The sequence below is a fragment of the Alexandromys fortis genome, unplaced genomic scaffold (genome assembly GCF_014885135.2).
Source record: "Alexandromys fortis isolate MF-2015 unplaced genomic scaffold, M_Fortis_MF-2015_v1.1 scaffold_10, whole genome shotgun sequence".
In the NCBI taxonomy this organism is placed as follows: Eukaryota; Metazoa; Chordata; class Mammalia; order Rodentia; family Cricetidae; genus Alexandromys; species Alexandromys fortis.
This window is the reverse complement of record NW_026067895.1, coordinates 9,361,855-9,386,986: the sequence shown is the minus strand read 5'-3', so window position 1 is coordinate 9,386,986 and position 25,132 is coordinate 9,361,855. Positions and strand designations below refer to the sequence as shown.

At 43.0% G+C, this 25,132-nt stretch overlaps 2 protein-coding genes across 5 annotated transcripts in view; both read left to right on the top strand.

The window, feature by feature from the left end:
- The window catches only part of Pip5k1b (phosphatidylinositol-4-phosphate 5-kinase type 1 beta), a 257,063-nt gene that overhangs the window by 73,068 nt on the left and 158,863 nt on the right, over positions 1-25,132 (top strand). The window lies entirely within an intron of this gene.
- Positions 791-2,170, top strand: Pabir1 (PP2A Aalpha (PPP2R1A) and B55A (PPP2R2A) interacting phosphatase regulator 1). Its single transcript, XM_050158613.1, has one exon. The coding sequence runs from the start codon at positions 798-800 to the stop codon at positions 1,782-1,784; it is 987 nt and encodes a 328-aa protein (XP_050014570.1). The 5' UTR covers positions 791-797; the 3' UTR covers positions 1,785-2,170.

The following is a 25,132-nucleotide window of genomic DNA, read 5'->3' as shown; positions in this document are numbered from 1 at the left end:
GATACAAAGTTCTGTGTCAATTACATATGCCAAAACCTGTTGTTCTTTTAAAAATGTACCTATTTTTCCGTTCGTTTAATTCCCATGCTGAGTGAACATTAGTGGCAGAAATATGACGATGTAGAAAGTCAGAAAGCTTCTCCCTCCCAGCCTTAAATGTGCTTATTCTCCCCCCCCCCTCCAGCCCCAGACTCTGCCTTCATGTAAATTACCGTCCTCTCTGGCCTTCTCCCTGTAGGTTCTAATCACCCCTGTCTTACTCTCCAGACCGCAGCAGCCAAAGAACAGTTCGGCTGCTACCGTACCCTTCTGCCGTTCCTTGAGAACGCCTGGGAGCTTTCCTTGTTATCAAGAAAGACCAGAACTTGCTCTTGTCCACCACCAGGCTAACACTTCTGGTTCCCGTCTGACACCTAGCTGGGTAGCAGGGGCTTCCCTCTTCCAGGACGGTTTTTACAAAGCGCCGCCGTTGCCTCCTTTAGATCTCAGACGACTGTGTTCCCTTCCCCCCGGAAGCCCTCCCAGACTAGCCCACGCTCCATCATAAAGCCCCGCATCGCCAAGGGCCCCGTCTTTCTGAGCTCATACTTGCTTCACAAACATAGACTTCTAACCGCCCCGTCTTTACAACCTGCCTTCCCGCTAGCCCGCGCCCAGCGACTATTTGCGGAAGGAACGAACTGACAAGCCAACCAACCACCGCTCGCCCTTCCCCCGCCCGGCGCGCCGCAGCAGTGACGCCTTAAGTTGGCGCCGCGAGGACGGCCATGTCGGGGCGCCTGCGCGACGGGGCGCGCATGCGCAGAGGCGCGAGCCTGCTGACAGATTCTCGAAGGCGGCGGCGGCAGCGGCGGCCTTCGGCCGCGGGGAATGGGAATCTCAGGGCCCTGACTGAGCACCGCCCCCCGCCTCCCTGCCGAGACATGGCTCAGGAGAAGATGGAGCTGGACCTGGAGCTGCCCGCGGGCACGGGCGCGAGCCCGGCGGAGGGCGGTGGCCCGGGCGGTGGGGGCCTCCGGAGATCTAACAGCGCCCCCCTGATCCACGGCCTCAGCGACTCCTCGCCGGTTTTCCAGGCCGAGGCGCCTAGCGCCAGGCGGAACAGCACGACGTTCCCGAGCCGCCACGGCCTGCTGCTCCCGGCCTCGCCGGTCCGCATGCACAGCAGCCGCTTGCACCAGATCAAACAGGAGGAGGGCATGGACCTGATCAACCGAGAGACGGTCCACGAGCGCGAGGTGCAGACCGCAATGCAGATAAGCCACTCCTGGGAGGAAAGTTTCAGCCTGAGTGACAACGACGTGGAGAAATCCGCCTCTCCAAAGCGCATCGATTTCATTCCGGTGTCTCCAGCACCGTCCCCGACCCGGGGAATTGGGAAGCAGTGTTTTTCACCGTCCTTGCAAAGTTTTGTGAGTAGCAACGGATTGCCTCCAAGTCCTATTCCCAGCCCCACCACCCGGTTTACTACCCGGCGAAGCCAGAGTCCCATCAACTGCATCAGACCAAGTGTTCTTGGACCATTGAAAAGAAAATGTGAAATGGAAACTGATTATCAGCCAAAGAGATTTTTCCAGGGCATCACCAACATGCTGTCTTCTGACGTTGCACAGCTGTCAGACCCCGGCGTGTGCATAGCCTCCGATACCCTGGATGGAAACAGCAGCAGTGCCGGATCTTCCTGTAACTCACCAGCGAAAGTCAGCACCACCACCGACTCTCCTGTGTCGCCTGCCCAAGCAGCCTCCCCCTTTATTCCAGTAGATGAACTTTCGTCTAAATAATTCACCCGTCTTGAACCCCTCCTCCCCCAGTGGAGAGAGAGACAGAATCAAGTTAGAGCAAGCACTGAACCTTGTCGATTAAGTTGAGGCTGTTTCCTATTTGACTCTTTCCCCCTTTTTTGGAAGTTCCTGAAATGTTATTCTAGAGAATTTCTATGTCAGGTTCCTGCGGATGCCCTTGAATTCAGTGTAGTAATATTTTCGGACTTTTTATCAATAAGTGTGTTGAAGCATACATTTTACGCTGCTAATATGTCTAAATACATATGTTATCCCTTGATTTTTTAAATAATTGAGAGCTCTATTTATTTATGGGATTATTAAGTTCTGATGAAAATATAAATGTTGAATTTCAGTTTAGTAAACTGATGTTTTAAAATTCCATAGTTCATGGCACACTAATTTTTAATGTTTTTAGTGATTACTGTTTTCCATCTCTTGAAGAACTTACCTTCTTACAGCTTTAAAGAAAAATGTTAGTCATTTCAGTCCATTGGTTGTCTGGTAAACCTAGGGGTCCTTGGATATTTAATGTCCTAGGCACAAAAGTAGATGGGAGGGGAAATGCCAAAAAGAGAAATAATAACATTTTTCAGCAAATATTTTAAAAAATTAAAATTAAGTATATAAAAGTAAACATTTAAGAAGGACATTTTCTAACAAAATTTTAATAGTTAAGTCAACACCAGTATAACTTCAGAAATGAAAAGTTTCTTTTTGAAAACATTTTTAACCAGAAAGTGCATTCTCTTGGGTATAATCCTCAAAGTTCAATGGGACTGTGCCTTGTTGTCTTAGCTCACTGTAGAAGGCAAAGGCAAGGCTCTTGCTACCATGTCAAACTTAACATTTGAGAAATATAGATGTTTGGGAAACCCCACTGAGTGTTGGGAGAACACCCAGACAGACGATATTCTCTCAATGATCGATAGACTTTACAAGTCATGTCTTGATTCTTAAAATTCTTGCCAATGAGAAGCCAGAGCAGCATTTGGCTGCTTTTCTGCTCTGCCCATCTGTCACCTGCTCAGGAAGGAAGCAGCTGTTTCCTTGCCAACAGGTACTTCCTACACCCTACCAAGCTAGGACATAGACCAAGGTACCTCCGACTGGGATTCTGACGGAGTGATGCATCTCTATGGTTGGAGCAACATTAGCAACAGTGGAAATGTTACTTGAAGGCCGATAGGGTGGGCACAGGAGATCAGTGGAGACAGGCAGATGAAATGAATAGCAGATCAACAGGAAAAGGTTAAAAAAATAATACTTTAAGAAAGACCATGACAAAAACTCCTTTTTAAAGTCATTGCTTACAGATTTTAAGAATTATATGGAATTTTTACAACTATGAGAATAAATGGAACTGGTCAACTCTTGACAGTTGCATCAAGTTTCAGTGAAATAACATCAAGGGTAAGGTTGTGTCTGTATGTGTAACATTTCTGGGTAATAGTGTATTTTGCTGACACCCTGATTGTTCCTCAGCTTAAACTTACAATATATCCAGTTTCCTGTGGGGTGCTTGACCTACTTATAGAGGAACTTTAATAACTTCAAAACAAGATTCACCGCCACATTTAATGTGTTCTTGCAGGTTGATGCCATTGATGCCTCATTTCCTAAACTGGATGCCATGTGACATCTGACTTCTTCCTGTCAAATACAGCGTAACCACCAAGTTCTGTCAGTTTCTTCTAAAGTGTGTCTCAGTGTGTCTCGTGTTCTATTCCAGCTCCCCTTGTCACCTGCCTTCCTGTGTCTCACCTCCCTTATGGCTTGCTCTTCACACTGGCTCCCGAATAATCTTAATACATTATAAACTTGATTTCTTTCACGTTCATGCTCAAAAACTATATTATTTCTCTCCTGATAGTTTAGGTAGTTCTGTATAGTTTCTGACTGTAGTGACCTGTAGTGGTGTGGCTGTTCCCGAAAGGAACTCCAGTCCTCGTCTCAGAACTCAACTTCCTCCTGCTGCTGCAGAGACTAGACTTCTTGGTAATCCCTAAATAGATTACATATTCTTACATGTTTGCACTTATAAAATGGATGTGTGTTTGTATATGTGTGTACATGTGTGCGGCACACACACTATGGTCAGAGGACAGTGTGCAGAGTTCATTCCTTTCACCCTGTGCATTCTGGGAGTCACTCAAGTCACCAGGGGTGTCAGCAAGTTGTCATGTCTTGTTATTTGGTAGATTGTTCTTTCTCCCCCAATGATATTCTAGCAAATGCCTTTTTAAGTTTGTGTGTGTGTGTGTGTGTATACATGCATTGTGCACATGCATACACACACACATGAAGTCAGAAAGCAGTTTGTGTGAACTGATTCTCTCCTTTCACAGTGTGGGCTCCACTTGGCAGCAGGAGCCTAAATTTACCCACTGACCCATCTTGAACCAGCCCTCCTCCACTTTTTAATTCCACATGAACTTCGACTGAAAACTGTGTGTAGATTATAAAATACTTAAGTAATGTATACATGTATATCGTTAAAAATCTGCCATTTACTATGTAAACTTCATTGTCTCTTCCTACAGGTAACATCTGCTGACAGTTTGGTGTGCACTCTGCAAGCTGTGATGCTCTGCATTTCCCTGCATAGATATGTGTGTGTAGATGCAGGGCATCAGTATGCGTTGGCAGTTCTCTCCATTTCTTTCACCCCATCTTTAATCACTCACTAGGTCTTACTGATTTTATCTCCTGGAATCTAACTCCCGGTTTCAATCTCTGCTGCCAGCAAGAGCCAGGCTACTGTATCCTTCTTGGGCTTCTCTCCCAGTGGTGCTCAGCATCCTCACTCCTGTCTGCTGTCTGTTTGTTTGCTCAGCGTTACCCTTTAGTATTGCTTGTTTCTTATTTTTATGAGTGTACAAAATGCATCAGTTCTGGCTCGGTTCTCTGAAGGATTGGCCCTTGCCTCGTCCTTGTTTTTTTTTTTTTGTTGTTGTTGTTTGTTTTGTTTTTGTTCCACCCTCTCTAGTTAGCTATCCTCTTTTGAAAAAATTATTTATATGTATATGGGTGTTTGCCTGCGTGTATATTTGTGCGCCTTGTGCATGCCTGGCGCCCACGGAAACCAGAATAGAGCCTCAGATCTGATGTATGATAACTGGAGTTACAGACTGTTGTGAGCTTTCATGTGGTTGCTGGGAATTGAACTCGGGTCCTCTGGAAGAGCAACCAGTGCTCTTAACCTTTGAGCTGTCTCTCCAGCCCTCTCTGCTTTTTAAATGCCCGATATTCACTCTTACTGCTTCCTTTCGCCAGGTCGTTTTCCTACAATCTATGAAAGCCTTTATTTTCCTAAACTGCTGCTTTTCTGTAGGTGGTAAATCTTAAGTAAGCTAAGACTCAGCGTTTGTTTGAGTAATTTACATCACCATAGCAACTTTAACCATTCCTCCTTAGCTCACGTGGACATTTGCTTCCAAAAACACCTTTTTAAGAGACTAGTGTCACCAATTCAGTAATTCTGACCTAAAGCAATTAACAGCACTTAGTTAAAGGGCCATTTTGTCATATCTAATAAACTTCTGCAGTATATTTTCTTTCCTTGTGGGTATAAAATATATATCGTGAATGAACGAAATCACAACTGGTTACCAAACCAGAGGGCTGCTGGATGCTGGGACTTTTAAGCATACTTAAAAGTGCATGCCCTCCAGAAGGACCTGGATCAGGTTGCCTTCCAGCGAGTCACATTGATTAGTTCAACCCATTACACAACCTACCTCAGGAGACCACTTGAGATAGTTGGCAGGGAAGCAAGCAGTCTGAACTTAGTGAAAGGCCGGACTTTTCCCCCTGTATTGGGGGGGGGGGGGGAATTGGTAGAAAATTAGAGAGAGGAAGTTGCTATAAGATGAGGGAGGGAAGGCAATGTAAATTACAGTCCTAAGTGGGTATCAGAAAAGACAAGACTTGCCCTTGGAAAGCAGGACTAGAAACCTTGTTTTCTTCTTCAACCCGAATGAAAAGGTTGGCAAAGACACCGCAGCTGTCGGTTTGCTTTTGCGTGGTTTGGGGGGCAGAGGTGTGGAGGAAGACTACACATATGATCAGTAGTAAATTAGCTTCGCATCTGCTTCCTCCATCTAGTTAATGAGGAACATAGGGTCAGAAGTGGACTAAATGATTAATGGCCTGAGAATGTCTAAAGGAGAGGCTTAAGAATGAATAGAGGGCTAGCCAGGCCACATTGGATTTTGTTCGCATCCGCACAGAGGTGAGCTGAACTGACTAGGTTTGGGAGTCGGCTAAGTAGCTACTAGTTAATGTGAGCTATGGCACAGTTGTTCCTGGGATAGTACAGTTGAGTGAGAGGCGTTCGGGATGGTCAGAGGACGAGTGGGATCCTATTCATGATCTAACCTTATAACCTGTCACACCAATGACTATGGAGAACCTGGTCTCATTGTGGCACTTTTAACTATAATTTTTCACAGTTGATCTTATTTAGCTAGAAGGACAGCCCAAGAGGCAAGCTTCCACCTGAACTCCACTTACTTGGTAGACATTTGTATCGTACTGCCCCTGAGAGCCAAGACACAGTTTGTTGACATCTAAGTATTTTTTTCTGAAAAATTAAAATAATATGTATGTAAAATGTAATGAACTGCTTTCTGTGTAGCCAGCATTTTTAAGGGCTAGTTTTCAATGTAATTATTTTACCGTTTACTGAGATGGTCTTGACCCTTGTTTTTTGAATGAGGAAATAGGGGTATAATGGTGAGGACACTTGCCTGGGAGTCCAAAGCTGGAAGCTTCGCTGCTGGTTGCAGTGGTTATGAATGGACGGCAGAGCCAGGCTGCTGTGGTTCAGGGGCCAGTGGATGCAAGGACCTAACAACAGTACGGAACAGTGAAGGGACATGGAGCTGGCAGCTGTCATTATCGTGTGCTTCTGAGCAGATCTTTCCCTCTGTAACCTCCCCCGGATTTGGGTCCAGCTCACTGAAACTGCAGAACAAGTCTTATTTCTCCTTTTTAGCTCTAGTTGCCATCCTTCCTTTATAAATCCAGAGCACTGATCCTTCTTTCGTGGCTACTGCTTGCTCCAGATTTTAGAGACGTTGGGTACTTTCTTCAGTGAAGTAAGGCTGTCAGATGACAGTTCTCTCAGGACCCTTTGCCGTACCAGGTGGGGAGGTCAGAGTCATCTAGCAACATAAATTTTTGTGAGTATCAGTATTGTATATTGTTTATATCTGGACTATTTCCATGCAGCATTCAGTATGGGCTCAGGCACCATTTTCATTAACACCCCCCCCCACACACACACATATACACCACACTGTTTAACCCTTATGATAACCCTCTGAGGCAGATAGTATGAATTTACTATGACTAATATGAGAAAATCAAATTTTGTCTTTTAAAACGCCATTTTTAATTTTTCCCTTTTGAATTTTGTTCCTTTTTGTTTTTTCTTGGTTATTTATTTTATTCGAGAAGACTGTTTCCCAGCTACTTAACACACTTGCTAATTGTGTGAGTGTTACCATTCTGTTTTTAAGTCAAATGATGTATTTATTTTGGAATGATTGTGTTCCAGGAAATGATCAGAAGATTATTGTCTTTCATCAGTGGTGAAATACTGACGTGTGTAAGAAAATCATTCCAAGCTTCACATTTTAAACTGATTTGCTATTTGAAACCATAAGAGATACTCAAACCCTCCCTCTTTTATTGTTTTGTCTAAATAAATATAAGATTTGTTATCCTCTTGAATATGGATTATCGATCTTGTTATATTTAATTTAAATTGATTCAGTTGTTTTTATATTTACTGTTTCTATGAAATAGAGGAAGAACCAATTTGAGTCTTCTCTCCTTACTCCTCCTCTACCCTTAAGAAAGAAAAGAAAGGGGGAAAAAACACTCTTTTGTACACTTTTAATCCCAGTACTCAGGAGGCAGAAACAGACACAGATCTCTCTGAGTCTGAAGCCAGCCTGGTCCGTATAGCACAGGCAGTGGTATACAGTGAGACCCTGTCTTCAAAAATACCTCTGTAAGTTAAAAAGGTAAAAATTTAAAGGAAAACGTAGTAGAATTTAAAAATAATCCCAAACTTCTTATACCTAAATGGTAAGTTTCACTTATTTTACAGAAGCACCCCCACAGCCCTCCATAAGACATTTAAATATGGAGTCTTTGAGAAACGTTTCTCATTGTTTAACTTTACTTCATAGAAGAAATATCACCTCATTGTTGAGTAAAAAGGGTTCAAACCAAGCAAATTTCCCTTTGAATATATTTGAGAATTGGTAATCAGCATAATGTCCCTTACTGAACCCTTTGAATTCAACCCCGTTTAATACCTACTCCCACTTCCTCCCCTGTTTCCTTTCTCGGTTTTCTTACATAGGTAGGCTAGATTTTTTTTCTTTTTTACAAGGCCTACTGAAATGTGGACACACAAGTACAGACACACACACACACACAGAGGAACTATTGCACTTTTGTTTTGTTTTGCTTTGTTTTTGTTTTTCAAGACAGGGTTTCTCTGTAATTTTGGAGCCTGTCCTGGAAATAGCTTTTGTAGATCAGGCTGGCCTTGAACTCAGAGAGATCCACCTGCCTCTACCTCTGCTGAGATTAAAGGTGTGTGCCATCATTGCCCAGCTAACAATTGTACTTTTTATAGCATGTTTTATATTTTGATTTTTAACAAACTCCTCACACCTTAACTTCTGCCCTTAAGAGGCATCTATAATGGGTGTGGTAGCTGTGCTCACAAGCCTTTTGTTCCTAAGTTTTAGTTTGTCCCTTTTTAACTTCTAGAATACTGGTAGCAGTATAAAAATCACTTGTTAACAAAAAATAAGTCAACATGGTTCAAAGTGGGAACCCAAGAGCCCGTTTTCACATCTGTGGCAGTGAGACACAGGACCACCATGGCTCTTCTTCCAGTTGCCTACTGGGGTCCCCATGGCCTGACTGCCCTCTAAGGTTGACTTAAACAGGCAGCTGTGGACCAAGACAATGGAGAAAGAGCCTTGCTGCCCTAGCAAAGCAAGTTAGTTGTTTGAGGTAATTATTCTTCTCCCTCACTTAAAGGACAAAGAAAGATTTCAGTCTTGTCATGCAGGATCACCGAAACTCGAGTGACAAATAGCTATTCAGAGTCAGTGCCTGTCCCTCTGAGTGAGATCTATGGGCTGTCACTGAAGGAGCAGATATTTCTTTTAGCATCAGTAAATATCGTCTGAAAGGAGCTGTCCCACAGGACGTTTCTGTGAGGAGAGTGATAGTGTGACTGTCCTGAACATGTATTTATTCTTCGTTTCTCCCTTCCTCTAAGATTTAAAGTCAGGATATGTTTAGGAATTACTTCAAGTCACTCCCTTGTTCTCTATTTTGAGTCCACTGGAGGAGGAGGAGGTAGCAAATAAAGACAATAGTATTAAGTACCAGGTGGCTTGAGATCAAAAATTACAATTCACTCTTAGCATTTCTTTTTTTTTTAAATCTCTTACACCTGAATTGAAATATCATTTGTCCTCAAGGCCTCATTTATCATACTGCTTACTACAGAGACTTCTGAAATGAGCGTGCATGTGTACCTCTAATGACTGCCACTTAATTCTAAGATTAAATCAAAGTAAGCAGCGTGAGAGACAGCCTTCCTCCTCCACATAGCCCCTGGATCCCAGGACTTCCCACACAGTTGCCTGAAGTTCCTGCTCCTACGGCTGCCTGTGCTTTCTGGCAAGGATGTCTGTCCTCTCCTTAACATGACTTTCTCCTTTCTCCTTTCTCCTGCACCCCAGTTGGCCCTTTAACTAACTCTTTAAAACTTACCTAAAGGGGCACAGTGGTCCTCCCAGGGCTCTCTTTGAGAATCATCACATAGACAGGACCTTTCCTTATCAAAACCACAGTGGACTACATGTTGTTTGTGTAATTCCTTGCCTTTTTCCCATGTAAGTCAGAACTCAGTCTTTTACTTTTGTTCCTAAGACCTGAGCATAGCACATTAATTACTCAAGCTTTTATTAAGTAAAAGAATAATTGGATAAGTGGATGAATGAGTGACATCTTTTTTGTTTTGGTTTTGACTTTGTGATATTTGTGGTGAGATTCTCCTTCCATTGACTGACAACAATTGATTGAGAACCTGGTCATTAAGCACTTACTTGGGGACACTGTGTCTTTAAGTGAGAGGAATGCAGTAAGATTCTTAGCAGAAGGTGTCTAGTCACGTGGCTGAGCTCTTAATAGCTTCCTAAGAGTTCATTAAGCAATTTTGATTCGAAAACCTATTCTAAGCCTCCCACTGGCTGGTTTCTTGGGATATGTTCATGTGCGAAGCCAACCTCCCTGGTCAGCAGAAGACACATTTCATTTCTTTTCTAAAGAGGGGGGGATTCTGTGTGTGTGCGTATATGTAAAGTATATTTTTCCTATGTATTAAGAACAATAATGAGGTTTAAGATTTAGAAATAGATTGCTTGAAAGGAAAAATTGGCTGTGAGGGGATTAGAGAAGTAATGGGTAGAGAGTTCCAAACACAGAGGCCATGGGATTATTGGCTTTCATCTTGAGGGAGAAGCCACCAGAGGGATTAAGCATAGGAATGACATGATCCATTTTAGGTTTTTGTTAAGGGACACTCTTGCAAAGTTGAGAATAGATTTAGGGAAAGGGGCAGGGTAAAAATGGGGTTCATTGGGAAGCTTTTTGGCAACCTAGGTATGAGATGATGGTGATTTGGGTAAATTTGATAGTAGGGAACACAGAAGTAGTAGTTAAATTCGAGATGTATTTTAGGGGTAGAGCCAGCATGATTTGCTGACAGGTTTAAGGTAGACAGGATCAAGGGAGAGAGAAATCAAGGGCAATTCTGTGGATTTGAACCTCAGCAGCAGAACACACTGGGGCTGCCATCACCTGAGACTTGGAAATCTGTGAGTGGAGTGGGATTTCACGGCAATGGTTGTGGAAACACACATCATTGATACTCACATTTTGGATATTTTGTTTTTGTTTAAGGCAATCTTTAATAGACATCCAGTGGGAGCGTGTTGACTGAGGTTTCTAGCCAGTCCGGCCCCACAGTCGTTCAGCCCCAAAGAAACACACAGAGGTCTACATTAATCATAAACGGATTGTCCTATTAGCTCAGGTTTCTTATTAACTGTTTCTTACATCTTATGTTAGCCCATTATTCTTGTCTGTATTAGCCACGTGGCTGGTACCTTTTTCATCGAGGCAGTCACCTCTTGCTTCCTCTGTGTCTGGATGACGACTGTAGACTGAATCTTTCCTCTTTCCATAGTTCTCGATGCCACGCCTCTACTTCCTGTCTGGTTGCTGTTGCCCCGCCTATACTTCCTGCCTGGCTACTGGCCGACCAGCATTTTACTAAAAATAATACAAGTGACAGGATAAAAGACCATTGTACCACAATAGGAGTGGGGTCAAACAAACAACTAGATGACGATGACCAAGTCTGGAGTTCAGGAAAAAGGGCTACTTTGCAAATACACAGGCATCAACTGTCTGCCAGTGCATTTAAAGTTGAAACCAGATGAGTCTGCTAAAGAGTTAGGCATTGGTAAAGAGAGTAATAACTAAGCCTTGGAGTACACTGTGACACTGAAAGGTCAGCAGGAGAGATGGAGAAGGAGCGATAAGGGAAGTAGAAAAACCAAGAGAGTGCGGCACTCTGGAAGCCATGGGAGAAATGGGCACGGTTAGTGATTGTGTGTGTCCAGTGCAGGTAGGGTGAGAACTGGTCACTGAGCTCAGGGGCTCAGTGACATGGGAGTTGCAGGTCACTTTCTAAATGCGAGTTATTTCAGTGGAGCACTGGGGGTTGGGACCCTGATTGGAGAGGGGTGAAGAGGATCGAAGGAGCCGAACCAGAGTTGGAAGGGAGAAAAGTCAGATGGAGAGAAGACGGACGGAAGAAGTTTAGACAGGAAATCAGATGGGAGAAAGACAGACAGAAGAAAGACAAATGGAGGAATGACAGACAGCAGAAAGACAGGCGGAGGGAGGTCTGTCAGAAGGACTTGAATCCTTAAGGCCAGAAAGCAACTGGAGCAAAAGGTCACCCCCCCCCTTCCTTCCCTAATAAGTTATTATGAAGCACTTCACAGTAAATATTCTCTTGCATGTAAATGATTGTAATTTCAGAAAGAAATTCACACAAAAAATTCAACTGACAGTTTTCTCCCCTCGCCACTTTAATTTCATAGTAGAAAAAAAATCTATAAATGAGTGTTTTTACTGAAATCGTAAGCTAACTGTTAGAACTAAAACCTTGCGATTTGTTTTCTCATGTGCTGTCTGGCTCATTTTTTCCTTTGTTATTTATTTTTCTTTAGCACTTTTTCTCTACTTATAAGTTGAAACTTAGTTTCATGGCACAATTATTTTTTTAAGTTTGGCCCAGTTTTTTAGGCTAGAGACATTTTCTTCTTTGGCGGGTGCTGTGAATTTTAAAGTAGTTCATGATCTTCTCCCAGTTTTATTTAGAAGCAGAGGTTTGTTTGGTTTTTAATTCATTTTAAAATAATTGCTGAATAGTGAGATAAGAGCAGAGTAGAATTTTTCCCCACAACCGCTCAGAATGTATTCTAATCATAAAGCCTCACCAGAGCATTTTCCAGGCTCTTCGGATCCTTCGCGGATGACTTAGGGATAGCCGGGCCATGTTCATACCCCACAAGGAAGAATGCCTTGTAGAATTATTGATCCTTCAGACTCTATCAAGAGCCTGCTCTGCAGAGCATCCCCGACTCTTCTGCTATAGGTACTGTGGGTTCCCTCGGAGTCACTGAAATGCCTATTGCCTGAACCTAGTGTCTGCCTTTGTGTGAATGTGGTGTGTGTGTGTGTGTGTGTGTCTGTAAATATGTCTGTCTGTCTGTGAGTGTGCGTATACACGTGAGTGCATGTGTCCATGTGCCGTATGTGAGTATGTCTTTGTATATGGTGTGTCTATGTGTGAGTGTGTGGGTGTCTGTGTGTATAGTGTGTCTGTTCCATGTCTGTGTGTCCCGTGTGTGGTGCATATGGTGTGTTTCTTTGATGTATGTGTGTCTGTGTTGGATGGGAGTGTGGGTAAATGTATATATGTGTGTGAATGTGTGTGTGTGGTATCTGTAACTGTATGTGTGGTATGTATAACTGTCTGTGTGTATCTGTATGTAGTGTGTATGTGTGTGTGTGTGCAAATTTATGTGAATGTGTCTGAGTGTGAGCATGAGTGGGGGACTGTGAGTTGTGTAAGGTATCTGTACGAGGATGAGTGAGGTGTATGCGTGAGATGTCTGGGTGAGCATGCACGAGGGTTAAGAGCTCAGCCTCTGCAGACTGGTAAAACTGCATTTCCTTCCCTAGTCTCAGCTTTGTCATTGTAGGCAAATTAATCTTATGGACCTGTTTCTCAACTACAAATTCGGAGTAGTTTCTACCTTAAAATATTACAGGGATTAGCAAGGAGAAAATATAAAAGTATTGAGCAAACTAGGAACAAACAAATGGAAACCTTGGAAATCTGAACTATGTATGTACATATGATGTGAATTCCCTTATCTTTGTGGCACACTTCCTGAAGAAAGGGCCATTTGTTCATTCTTTCCCTTCTGCTGACTCTCAGCTGTGGAGAAAGTGCAGTGCGTGTTTGCTGGTGGTGGCAGAAGCGTGTTGGGTGCCTGTGGATCTGCAGTGTGTGTGTCCTGATAGGCTGTGCTGTGCCCTCTGATGGCTGTGTTGACTTTAGGGAATCTTCCAGCCAAACTCACAGTACATAGTCTAGGGAATCAGTCTTTCCGATGGCCAAGAATTCTGCATACATTTTCAAACACTTGTGAAATCTGCCAGTTTAGCCTGTGGTCAGATATCTTTTCATGGCTTAGAAATTGTGTGTGGTTTTTTTTCTAGATCCATCCATTTGCCTGCAAATTTCAAAATGTCATTATTTCTTACCACCGAGTAGTACTCCATTGTATAAATGTACCACATTTTCTTTAACTTTTTTCTTTTTTTGGTTGAGGGGCATCTAGGTTGTTTCCAAGATCTGCCTATTACAAATAATGCTACTGTTGACATAATTGAGCACATGCTCTTATGGTACAATTGAGCATCTTTTGGGTATATACCCAACAGCGGTATTGCTGGATCTTGAGGTAAATTGTTTCCTAATTTTCTGAGAAATGGTCATACTGATTTCCACAGCAGCTGTACAAATTTGCACTCCTACCAGCAACAGAAAAGTTCCCCTTACCCCACATCCTTTTCAGCATAAGCTGTCATCAGTATTTTTGATCTTGGCCATTCTGCAGGTATAAGATGGACTCTTGAGTTGTCTTGATTTGTATTTCTCTGATGATTAAGGATGTTGAACATTTCCTTAAGTTTCTTTCAGCCCATTGAAATTTGTTGAGAATTCTTTGTTTAAGTCTGTACCCCATTTGTTTTATTGGATTGTTTGTTCTTTGGATGTCAAGTTTTCTGAGTTCTTTTTTATATTTTGGAAATCAATCCTATGTCTGATGTGGGTGAGGTAACCCAGACCCAGAAAGACAAATATAATATGTATTCACTCATAAGTAGCTTTTAGATATATAGCAACGAAAAAAAAACCTACAGGCCACAATCCCAGAGAAACTAGACAACAAAGAGGGTCCTAAGAGAGATGTACATGGATCTACATAGGAAGGTGAAAAAGACAAGATCTTCTGAGTGAATTGAGAGCATGGTAGAAGGGGGAAGAGGAGGAAGGGAGGGGAGTGGAGAGAAATGTATAGCTCAATAAAAACAATTAAAAGGGAAAAAATAAAAATTAAATTTAAATTAAAAAGACGTGAATCTGTGGGTTTGTGAGGTAGCCCAGCAGGTAATGGGGCTTGCCACCAATCCTGATGACCTGAGTTCAGTCCCCAGCATCCACTCGTGGGAGGGGAGAGCTTTAAGTTATCCTCTGATTTTATGCTGGCGTAATGGCACATACATGCCTACAAATAAATGAATGTAATAAAAGGGAAAAAATGGTGTGTGGTATTGTTTCCTTTTAACATAATTCATCAACTTTAGAAAATTTTGGAGCGGTGCTTAAATCTCATTCACTTCTGAGCAGACTTTCATGTGCTTTGCACTTGAACAGTGTGAACAGGGTTAGAAGTAGAGATGTAAAGAGGCTAAGGCCAGTTACATACCCTATGGATATAAGAGATTAGCTTCCGTTTTAAGAGCCCGAAATGAAATGAATGACATCCTTGCCTTACCACTATTTCCCATGTGTATCGTTCCAGACCCTCTATGACTAAACACACATATGTGGTTTGCACACAGACGTAATCTGCTACTGTTACCTATCAGTGGCAGCGGGGCTTTATTTTGCTCTACCTAACAGAAATCATGGGCAAATAAGGGACGCTCTTCCAGCAACGCAGGTCTACAGGTTCTATTCTTTGGCTGCCACTAGGACGGTGGCTACTGCCGCTTCACTGCTCTTCCGGCTCAGCCTCCGCTTCTGCCATCTCCTCTTAATGTTACCACTTCAACCCTTTCTACTAATGTTCAAGATCAAAAACGGGAGTCAGGGGAAGAGTCTTGGGAGAAGGCAATGCATCCAGTGTGGCAGCTCCAGGGGCAGCATTGGAGGATGTCTTCCGGTTGACTCAAAGAGTGAGCCAAACAGCCCCGAGCCTGTGCAAAGGTGTCAGTTATAGCCCTCATGCAAATGAAGGATTGTGTTTACACCAAGGTTAGGTCTTCTGTTTGTTTGATGAGGTGGTTCTCAGTAGCCCAAGTCAGGATAAAATGGCCACTCGCACTTGGTAAGACCTGTAATGGGAAAGCATCTGATGTGACTATTTGAAACAACCGCGTATAAAAACACATTATTGAGCTTAAGTTGTGCATCAGTGGCCAGCAGCTGTGGTTGCAGTAGAACCTTCTCAAAGTGTCCATGGAATAGTCAAAACAGCAAATGGTCCGCCGCACAAAACAGCCAAGCACCCAGGAGTGGTGTAACAACTGTGAGCTACAGAATCAAATCATCCTGGCCCCCAATAACATGAAAGCGGAGCTTGTAATAAAGGCGCATCGTTAACTGTGAGAGTAGCTAATAGACAGGTGCTATCTGTCTCACTAGTGTATACTTGGCTCTGTTGATTGCTTTCCTCCCTTATAATACACTGTTTGTTAACCTTGTTTGTCAACGCAATTGGATTGAGAAGCACCTAGAGGACTAAAGCACACCTCTGGGTGTGTCCTCCAGGGCATCTCTAAAGATGATTGAGGGAGCTAGAATTGCCTTACATGTGGCGACTCAGTGAGCCGGAAGCCCAGATGGAATAAAGGAAGGAAAGGAGAGAGCTCTCCGGCACAGGCATTCTCGCTCTTTTTGGCCATCATGATGGGAACTGTTACGTTCCTCCATGTCCTTCCAGCCTTGATGGACTGAAACCTGACACCATGAGTCAAAATACCTATTTGCCTCCCTTAAGATGTTTTGCCTTCAGTATTTTGTCACAGCGGCAAAAACCTAGTACATATGTAATTGCTGTTCTAAATACTGTTCTCTGTCATTTTAATAGCTGAGTATTATTTTCTTTCTGGGTATACCATATAATAACTGCCCAACTGTCGCTGTCTCTGTGGGAAGCTTTTCAATTTTTTTTTTAACTTAAACTATACAAATTTAAAATTTGAAGACCACAAGACTTTCTGGCTGTCTTAGTTATTTTTCTATTGCTGAAGAGACATCCTGATCAAGGCTGCCTATAGAAGAGTTTATTGGGTTTTACAATTCCAGATGGTAAGTCTGTGACCATCATGGCAGGGAGTAGCTTCATGGTAGGGAGCAGCAGGCAGGCAGATATGGTGTTGGAGCAGTAGCTGAGAACTTACATTCTTATCCACAAGTAGAACGCGGAGAACACTAACTAGAAATGGCAATGACTTTTAAAACTTCAAAGCCCTCCTCCAATGATAGAACTCCTCCAAAAGACACACCTCCAAACCCTTCCAAACAGTCCACCATTATGGACCAGATAATCCAGTATATAAGCCTACAGGGGCCATTCTCATCCTAACCCACCACATTGGCCTTGCCAATATAAAACGCTGGGTATGCGAATTTGGTTTCATTTTGTTTCTTCTTAAAATATTTCTTAGTTTGGGGTGATTTATTTAGCAGTTGAGTTCAGAGTTCTTTTGTCACTGGAAAAATAAACCAAATGCTCTCTGAAAATAGTCTGTATTTCAGCTTTAAAAAAAAAAAGTCTGGGAAAGCCCCCCCCCCCCCCCCCCCCCCCCCCCCCCCCCCGCATTGATCCAAACTAGAGATCTTTCTGTATCACCCTGAATGGCCCGGATACATAAAACCAGGCTGGTCTCAGACACTCACAGATCCACCTGCCTTTGCCTCCTGAGTCCTGGGATTAAAGGCGTGTGGCAAACTACTCTACATTTGCTATGTTTATGGCAATAAACTACGGGCCTCAAGCAAGAATCACAATGTGTGTTTTAAAATGTAAGGGTATTTTGGGTTAGGGTTTGTGTGTGTGTGTGTTTGTGTATTTTAATTTGATGTTTTTATTTCTCTATATTTTCGTTCTTTCAAAGAAGATAATTGTTATTCTGTCAGGAAATTGCTAAACCTTTTTATCCCAGAAAGCAAGCGGCATACATATGGCACAATCAGATGTTCTTGTGACTGTATCCTGTCTCAGTGGCATACTTTCCCCCTGATTTGGATTTAATTACTTGCAAATTAAGATCCACAAAGAGATTAAGAGATAAAATGCACAAAAATAGGCAGTCCGGATTATCTTCTAGATTCTGTGTGTGTGGAAGATCACTGTGCATATGGCTGTCTTTCCACTGAAAGGGCCTTGGGCTGCACGTTCTGAGATGCCAAATAAGACCGATTACCAGTGGAAAGAAATAGATTTAGACTAAGTAGACAGACGTGCTGTAAGAACACTACACTGGTCTTGTTTAAGTATTTTCCACATTAAATTGGTATGTAGTAACCAATTGGTTACATTACTACCATAAGTTTTTAAATAAATGAATTTGCATCCATTATGGCTTTAATGACCTGTGGAGTGTCACAAAATAGCCAAGGTGGATATTTGACATTAAAAAAAAATCTGTTAAGAGCCCAGATTTGAATTAAACTCACTCAAAGTATAATGATTCTGTTATTAATTTTGGCCTCATTTTGTAAGGAGGAAGTTTTTTAGTTCAAAAGGCCTAATTAACAAAGTTCTGGGGAGTGATAATTAGGATGAATGTCTTATATAGTCATAAACTGTTGGCCTGCAAATATTCCTGAGTATGTACGATGGGCCAGCCATTGAGTTTAATGAAAAACTTTAGTCCACAATGTACACACCAAGCCCTTGACTTCAAGGAGTGTGCACTGTAGCAAAGGGGAATTGCAACAGAAAGAAAAAGATATCACAGTCACTCCCGGCTACATATGGTTTGAAGGAAATAAATAAAGGCTGGGAACATGAACTATACTGAAGCACCTGCTTTGAGAAGAGTGGTTGAGGGGAAACATCATAAGCAGAATAGTGGGGGCGTGCGTTCTACTGGGAAGCCCTCAGAGGAGAGAGGCATTCAAGATGGGCACACCAGGTCATGAAGAGGCTGGTTCAAGGAACACAAACATTGGAGGCAGAAGCAAGAGGCTGTTAAGAACCTTCTAGTTTGTAAAGGAGTGAGCCCTTGTGAGTGTTGACAGGAAGCGAAAGTACCATCTGCATATAAGCCCTATGCCCTGCATGGGCAGTGTAGGAGTTGGAGTGGCCAGCTAGTGTTGGATACCATGCTGTTCGGAGCCTCTCGTTTTGGAGCCTCTTCTAACTGAGGGTTTAGAAACTGCGGTGATGGGATCACTGTTGCCTTCTGCTCATTCTCTGTGTGAGTGTGGCTACAATTAGTAACAATGCACAATGTACAGAATAAATGCTGCCTGCTGGTGACACAGCTGGGCTGTCTGTGTTGGACACTCCTTACAACTCAGGCAGAGAGCACAGCGGTCTTTCCTGCTCTCAGATGATGACGCAGTGGTCAGAAATGGAGTGGTTTGACCAGGGCATGCAGTTTGTGGGAGGAGGGCAGTGCCATCATTAAAGCTGGCAATGTGGCTTCACAGACTGTTTCTGCCCACCCAGCCAACATAACTTGCCATTTTAGAAATAGCTGGGTGGAGAGGGGAGTTACATCTGGAGGTTAGGGTTGTGAATGGAGACTGTGCTTTCATTTCCCAGGCACCCAGACCCAAATAATCACACAAAAATTATATTAATTACAACGCTGTTTGGCCAACAGCTCAGGTGTATTCCTAGCTAGCTCTTATATCTTAAATTAACTCATTTCTATTATTTTCTAGTTTACCACGAGCCTCATGATTTATTACCTCATATCTTGTTTGGCTACCTGGTATCTGCCTGACTGAGCCTTCTTCTCTGTGTGTTCAGTTTAGTTTAGTTTTCCTGCCTAGCTATATTCTGTCCTGCCATAGGCCAAAGCAGCTTTTTGAGAAAGCAATGGTAATAAGACATAGCCATAGCATACAGAAGGGCATCCCACATCTTCTCCTCTTTCTGCCTTAATAAAGTGATTGTCAAACATTGTTAAGTCAAGGAAAAACAGCCCTTCAGAATATCCTGCTTCACAGAAAAGTCTGTCAGCTATGCTAGGGCTATAGACCGAAGAGAGGTGCCCCAACATTGCTGAGGAACTTTGGGTGACTGTTTAGGCAGCCAGATGTTTCTATCATTTTGTAGTAAGGAAGGGGCAGCGGGCAGCGGGCCGCTTCCCACCACCCGGCTAGCTTTACCTGAAATAATTATACAGAAACTGTATTCTTTTAAACACTGTCTGACCCATTAGTTCCAGCCTCTTATTGGCTAATTCTCACACCTTGATTAACCCATTTATAATATTCTGTGTAGCACCATGAGGTGGTGCTTACCCAGGAAGATCTTAACCTGTGTCTGCCTTTGTTTAAACATAAAAAGGGGAGATGATGGGGGAGAGTCTTCTGTTTTGTGTTAATTTCATTGGTTAAATAAAAAGACTGCCTTGGCCCTTTAATAGGACAGAAAATTAGGTAGGCGGAGTAGACTAAACAAAATTCAGGGAGAAAGAAAGCCAAGTCAGGCAGTTGCCATGATTCTCCCACTCCAGACAGACACAGGTTAAGATCTTTCCTGGTAAGCCAGTTCATGGTGCTACATAGACTATTAAAAATGGGTTAGATCAATATGTAAGAGCTAGCCAATAAGAGGTTAGAACTAATGGGCCAGGCAGTGTTTAAAAGAATACAGTTTCCGTGTAATTATTTTGGGTAAAGCTAGCCGGGTGGTGGGAAGTGGCCCCGCCGCTCCAAATACAACAATCATTTCTCACATTTTTTGGAAGTAGCTTGCATTTTCTGCTTACTCAATTAACGTTATTTCCTTCTTGGGTCTCTGAGGGAGTTGAAGACTAGATAGTTATAGTTTTCCTTATTTACCTGACGCAGAAAGCAAGTTATGATAGAAAGTAAGTTAGGTACAAGACTTTAGACTCACTAAGAAAGAATAGGTATGGAGTATTTTCTCTGAATTTATCAAATACAAATGAACTAGACATTGTTAATATACTTATTATCTGTATATATTGTATATAGCTATTGCACTTACTGTATGTGATTTTTCTTATATTGGGTATAGTCTTTTTAAAATTTTAGACAGAAAAGAGGAAATATAGTGATATTTTATTTATGTTTTAATAATAAAGTTTGCCTAAAGATTGGAAGGGCAAAACTAAGCCATTAGAGGTCAGATAGTGGTGGCACACACCTTTAATCCCAGGATTTGGGAGACAGATAGATCTCTGTGAGTTCAAGGCCACCCTGGGCAACACAAGATCAATGCAGAAACAAATCCAGGTGGTAGTGCCTCACCTTTAATCTCAGTACTAGGATCATACACCTTTAATCCCAGCACTAAAGGGGAATATAAAATGGCAGGAGAGAGGTGGAGTCTGCTTAGTCTGCAGTCATTCATTCTTGGTAGAGGTGAGACTTCTCTGTTGTTGGCTGCTTTGCTTCTCTCGTTTTCAGATTGAACCCCCATATCTGACTCTGGATTTTTATTATTCGTGCTACATTGGATGGTGACAGGATTATACCAGCTCATGGAGAGTTTTTGTCCTACAAAGAGCTCTGAAGAATGGGGTGGAAGCATTATAGAGATGCGAGGCCCTCCAGCTAGCTAGGGAGGATGGCTTAATGGAACACTGCTGGACGGTCTTGTGGCTCTGTCTGGCCTTCTACAGTCTATTATAAATTCCCAAGTCCTGACCTCTACTCTCCTATAATCCTAGCTATGTATGACATGACAAAACCAGAGCCTGTGCCACTCAAAACCCCCGGTCTCCATTGTGGAGGTTCTGTAGAAACACAGACCTGCTGGCTTAACCTAAGTGGAGTGTCCCTCCTCCACTTGTCATCAGCCAGAACTACCTCTGGGCAAAGGGAAAGGATCTCAGGACTCCTGTAACCTTCAGCAGTTAGTGAAGCTTGAAAACCTAGACACCTTTGACTTAACCCCAAACTTCCCAGCCCCAGCTGCTGAGCTGCTTCCACGGCCCACCCCACATAGGGTTACTTTCTTTTCATCTTCAGTTGGATTCAGAGCCTTTGCATCTCACCGCGACACTACCGCAGAAGTTTCCATCTGCATTCTAAATCCCGTCTTCCATTGCATCTTTTCTGCTCTTAAGCAGATTTTAGCAGATGTACTTTATGTGTGTTGTATGTGGCTGCCTCCCTAGGCCACCTAGTCTGCAACCAACATTCCCTCAGCTCGGCCTACCCTGAAGGTCAGGATAATCTTTGTCTCTCACCAGACACACCATAGTCAGCCCCCGATGGCTCTTTTTAAGCTGCTCTGACAAACACTCTAGATCTCTGTTCCCCCCCCTTACCTCCACACCTCCTTGTTTTGCCACCTTTTAGCCTTGATTCTTCTGTTCAGTTCCTGGTTCATTGGCTCATTCAGCTCCCGTGTCTTAAACCTACACAGAGGCAAGCGCACATGTCAAATGTTCTGTAGAATTTTATTATTTGGTGATTAGTAACTGATTTATAATCTGTTGGCCTTTGAGTTTTTTGGCTTTGAATTTTTTTATTGCATTTTTTATATCATTACACATGAGCCCTCTGACTGTGATGATTGAATACTTGTTAGAGGCAAAGCCAAGTGAAGGCATTAGCTCCTAATCCTGCTAAGGACAACCTCATTATTACTGCGTTTGTGTTTTGGCTTCTCAGTTGGGTGCCTTGGCAACAGGGACTGTCTCACTCTTTCTTATAATCCCCAGTGTGCCCCTGTGTAAAAGAGTCCTGGAGGAAGTGAGTAAATGAAATGCCCTTCTGGCTGAGAAACATATCTTAAGTCATCGTTCTGATACTGTTTTCCCTCCAACTAGACACTTAGGTTTGTGTGTGGTTCAAAACCATTTTTGTTATTTCTTACCTGTTATGCTGGTTAGTTTTATGTAAGCTTGATACAAACTAGAGTTAAGAGAACCTTAAGAATGTGCTCCCACCAGATTGGCCCATTGGCTTGATTGGATGTTGGAGGCCCAGCCCATTGTGGGTGGTGCTACCCTTAGGTAGGTGGTGCCACTGCTTTCTCCTGGCTGGTGGTCCCAGATGGTATAAGGATGCCAGCAAGCTGGGCAAGCTGGTCTGCAGCATTCCTCCATGGCTGGTGCTGCAGTTCCTGCCTCCCAGTTCCTTCCCTGCCTGAGTTTCTGCCCTGATTTCCCCTATTGATGGATGGACTGTGACCTGGAAGGGTAAGATAAAATAAACCGTTTTCTCCCCCAGATTGCTTTTGGTCTTGCAGTTTTATCAGTCCAATAAAAGCTCTAATAGTTAAGCGTATTGTTAGACCAGAGCCGTAGAAAAACATTACTTTTTTTCCTGGTTGAACATTGCCCTCCTGCATACAGTTTCCCTTTCCTTGACTGGATTTTCCATCCTCTCCCACAAATGTCTTTAAGGTCTTTCCAACACCCCTACTGTGTTCTTCCAGACTTCCTGACAAGCAGAGGCCCTAACACCTGCTTCGTCTGAGATTCTTTAGGGTCATTGACCTACTGTCCTTTATATAGTAATATTTATATAGTAATATTTCTGACCTATGGAAGACCTGTGTTGCTTTGACTTTCACAAAAGGAGACAAATTCATCCCATAAGTACTTTGTAGATTGCAGCAGAAGCAGAGCCACGCATATGACCAGGGTAACTTGTCTTCTGTTCATAACTGGCTTTACCTGTGTATGGTTTCTATGTCATTGAGTAATTTCTGGGGCATGGACGCTTAAAATAAAGGGGGCAGCTTAGAAGACAAATGAAGATTGAAAGAAAATTATAAAGAAGAGAAAAAAATGAAAGCGTACATATTCCCTTTAAGATTTGATACTTTGAAGTCAGCCCTTTGCCAAATGTCTTATAATCAGTGAATAAGAGACTGTAGAAGAATTACGTGGAAGGGAGAGCAGTCCACTTTCTGAGGTTTGCCGCGATTATCCCCCCCTCCCCCGTGTGACCAGGAGAGAAGTCCACTTTCTGGGGTTTGCCGCGATTATCCCCCCCCCCCCCGTGTGACCAGAGGGGTATTTTTAAATGTTATTTTAATGTTAGTAGAGTCCTCTTCCACATGCCAAACTTCATGACTTTGTATGTGTTTACCCTCCTGGCTGGTTTCTCTCTCCTTCAGGCATGCCTGCCATATATCCACAAGGACGTTTGGTCTTTGTGTGTGGTGGATTTAAAAACAAGGTGGGGACTGTCCGGCGGTGGTGGTGTTTCCCTGAGAGACTGTGTGTGACGCTGGGCTGAAGGCAGCACGTGACTTGGAACTGCTTTTGCCAGCAACTTCCTTCTGTCCGTTGCTCGTGGTGCCACGGCCTTGAAAAGGCTTATGAATTCTTTTGGCATAACCTTTGTTGGGAAAATGAATTACAAGTGCGTTGCGTTACGCCGAGCCTTTTGTTATCACCCTTTAAAGCCGTTCTGTTTGTTCACTTTGTGAGAGCCGTTCTGAGGGCTGATGCATGTGTTTTATGAGAGAATGTAAGAGCCTACAATTTGTTTTGATCGATCTCCATTTGGATTCAAAGAGAACAGGTGCTGTCATTTGGAATTGGTTTTGGCAGTGGCTTGGTTATATAAATATTAGAGATACAGACTGGAGCCTCATTTAAATTATCTTTCTCCTTAAGAATAGGAGAGATTTTATGTTGAGTATTAGATTCTGGTTCTATTTTTTACAACTTCTCATATAAACATGTAACATACCATATGTCTGGACATATGTATTATGTGATTATGTATGGCTTCCATTGTACAGACATATAGCATGCAAATTTTCTTCACTTAAGAGTTTATAGAAATACTATTTTCTTTAAAAACCTGAGGATGGGATTTCCAAATATAACGAGGGTTTATTTTTCCCTGTCTTAAAAGTGTCGGCTTTGCTAACTTTGGAAGCCATGTCAAGAGTTATTTTCAGTTCGGTGTGGTTTTGGTATGCCTTGGAGAATGACCCATTGCAGTTTCAAATCTTTTCCCCTTCTACATCTTTGTTATTGCCATTTATGTCCAAATGCCCCGTTTGAGGGACGCTGCGCCTCTTCTCAAACTCCCTGGGAGGGTTGTGGCAGCGCTTCCTTCCCAGCAAGGCTGGCTGCCTCTCACCTTGTGTCCCCTGCAATCTGCTTGTGGTCAATTCCTGTGCTCTTCAGATACGGAGATGGAGCTTTCTGTGAGCCTCCCAGACTGGACTGACCCAGTTCTCCTGCAAAACTCCAGAGCAAAGCACCGGCCACAGTGTGTGTAGCCGTTTGCATGTTCCTCCCTCCTTCGCTCCCTCCCTCCCACGGACGTGATTTCTTTGAGAATTAGGCTCTGTCTTTGTCATTATGGCCCTGGAGCCAGGCTCACGACCTGACACGTGATACTCATTAAACGTTGATTGAATGAATGAAAGAATAGATAGGTTTGTTGTTTTCATAATGAACATGGGAAGAGAATGATTAAAGTGGAAATGATTAGCAGTGACGTGCACAAATGACCAAAGGCCCTGCGTTTTATCTGCTTTTTGTTTTTGAGGAATTTAGAAAATTCCTCAAAATGCCCGTGCGGCCTGAGTGGCGTGAAAATGCTTACGGCTCTCTCGTGGAAGCTCCGATTCCATAGGGCAGGAGCACTCTTGATTAAATAATTCATGACCCCTTCTCATTCCAAACAGGATTGAAGTGAGGCTGCCTCTGAGGAATTTGGCAGTGGCTCCACGTCAGAA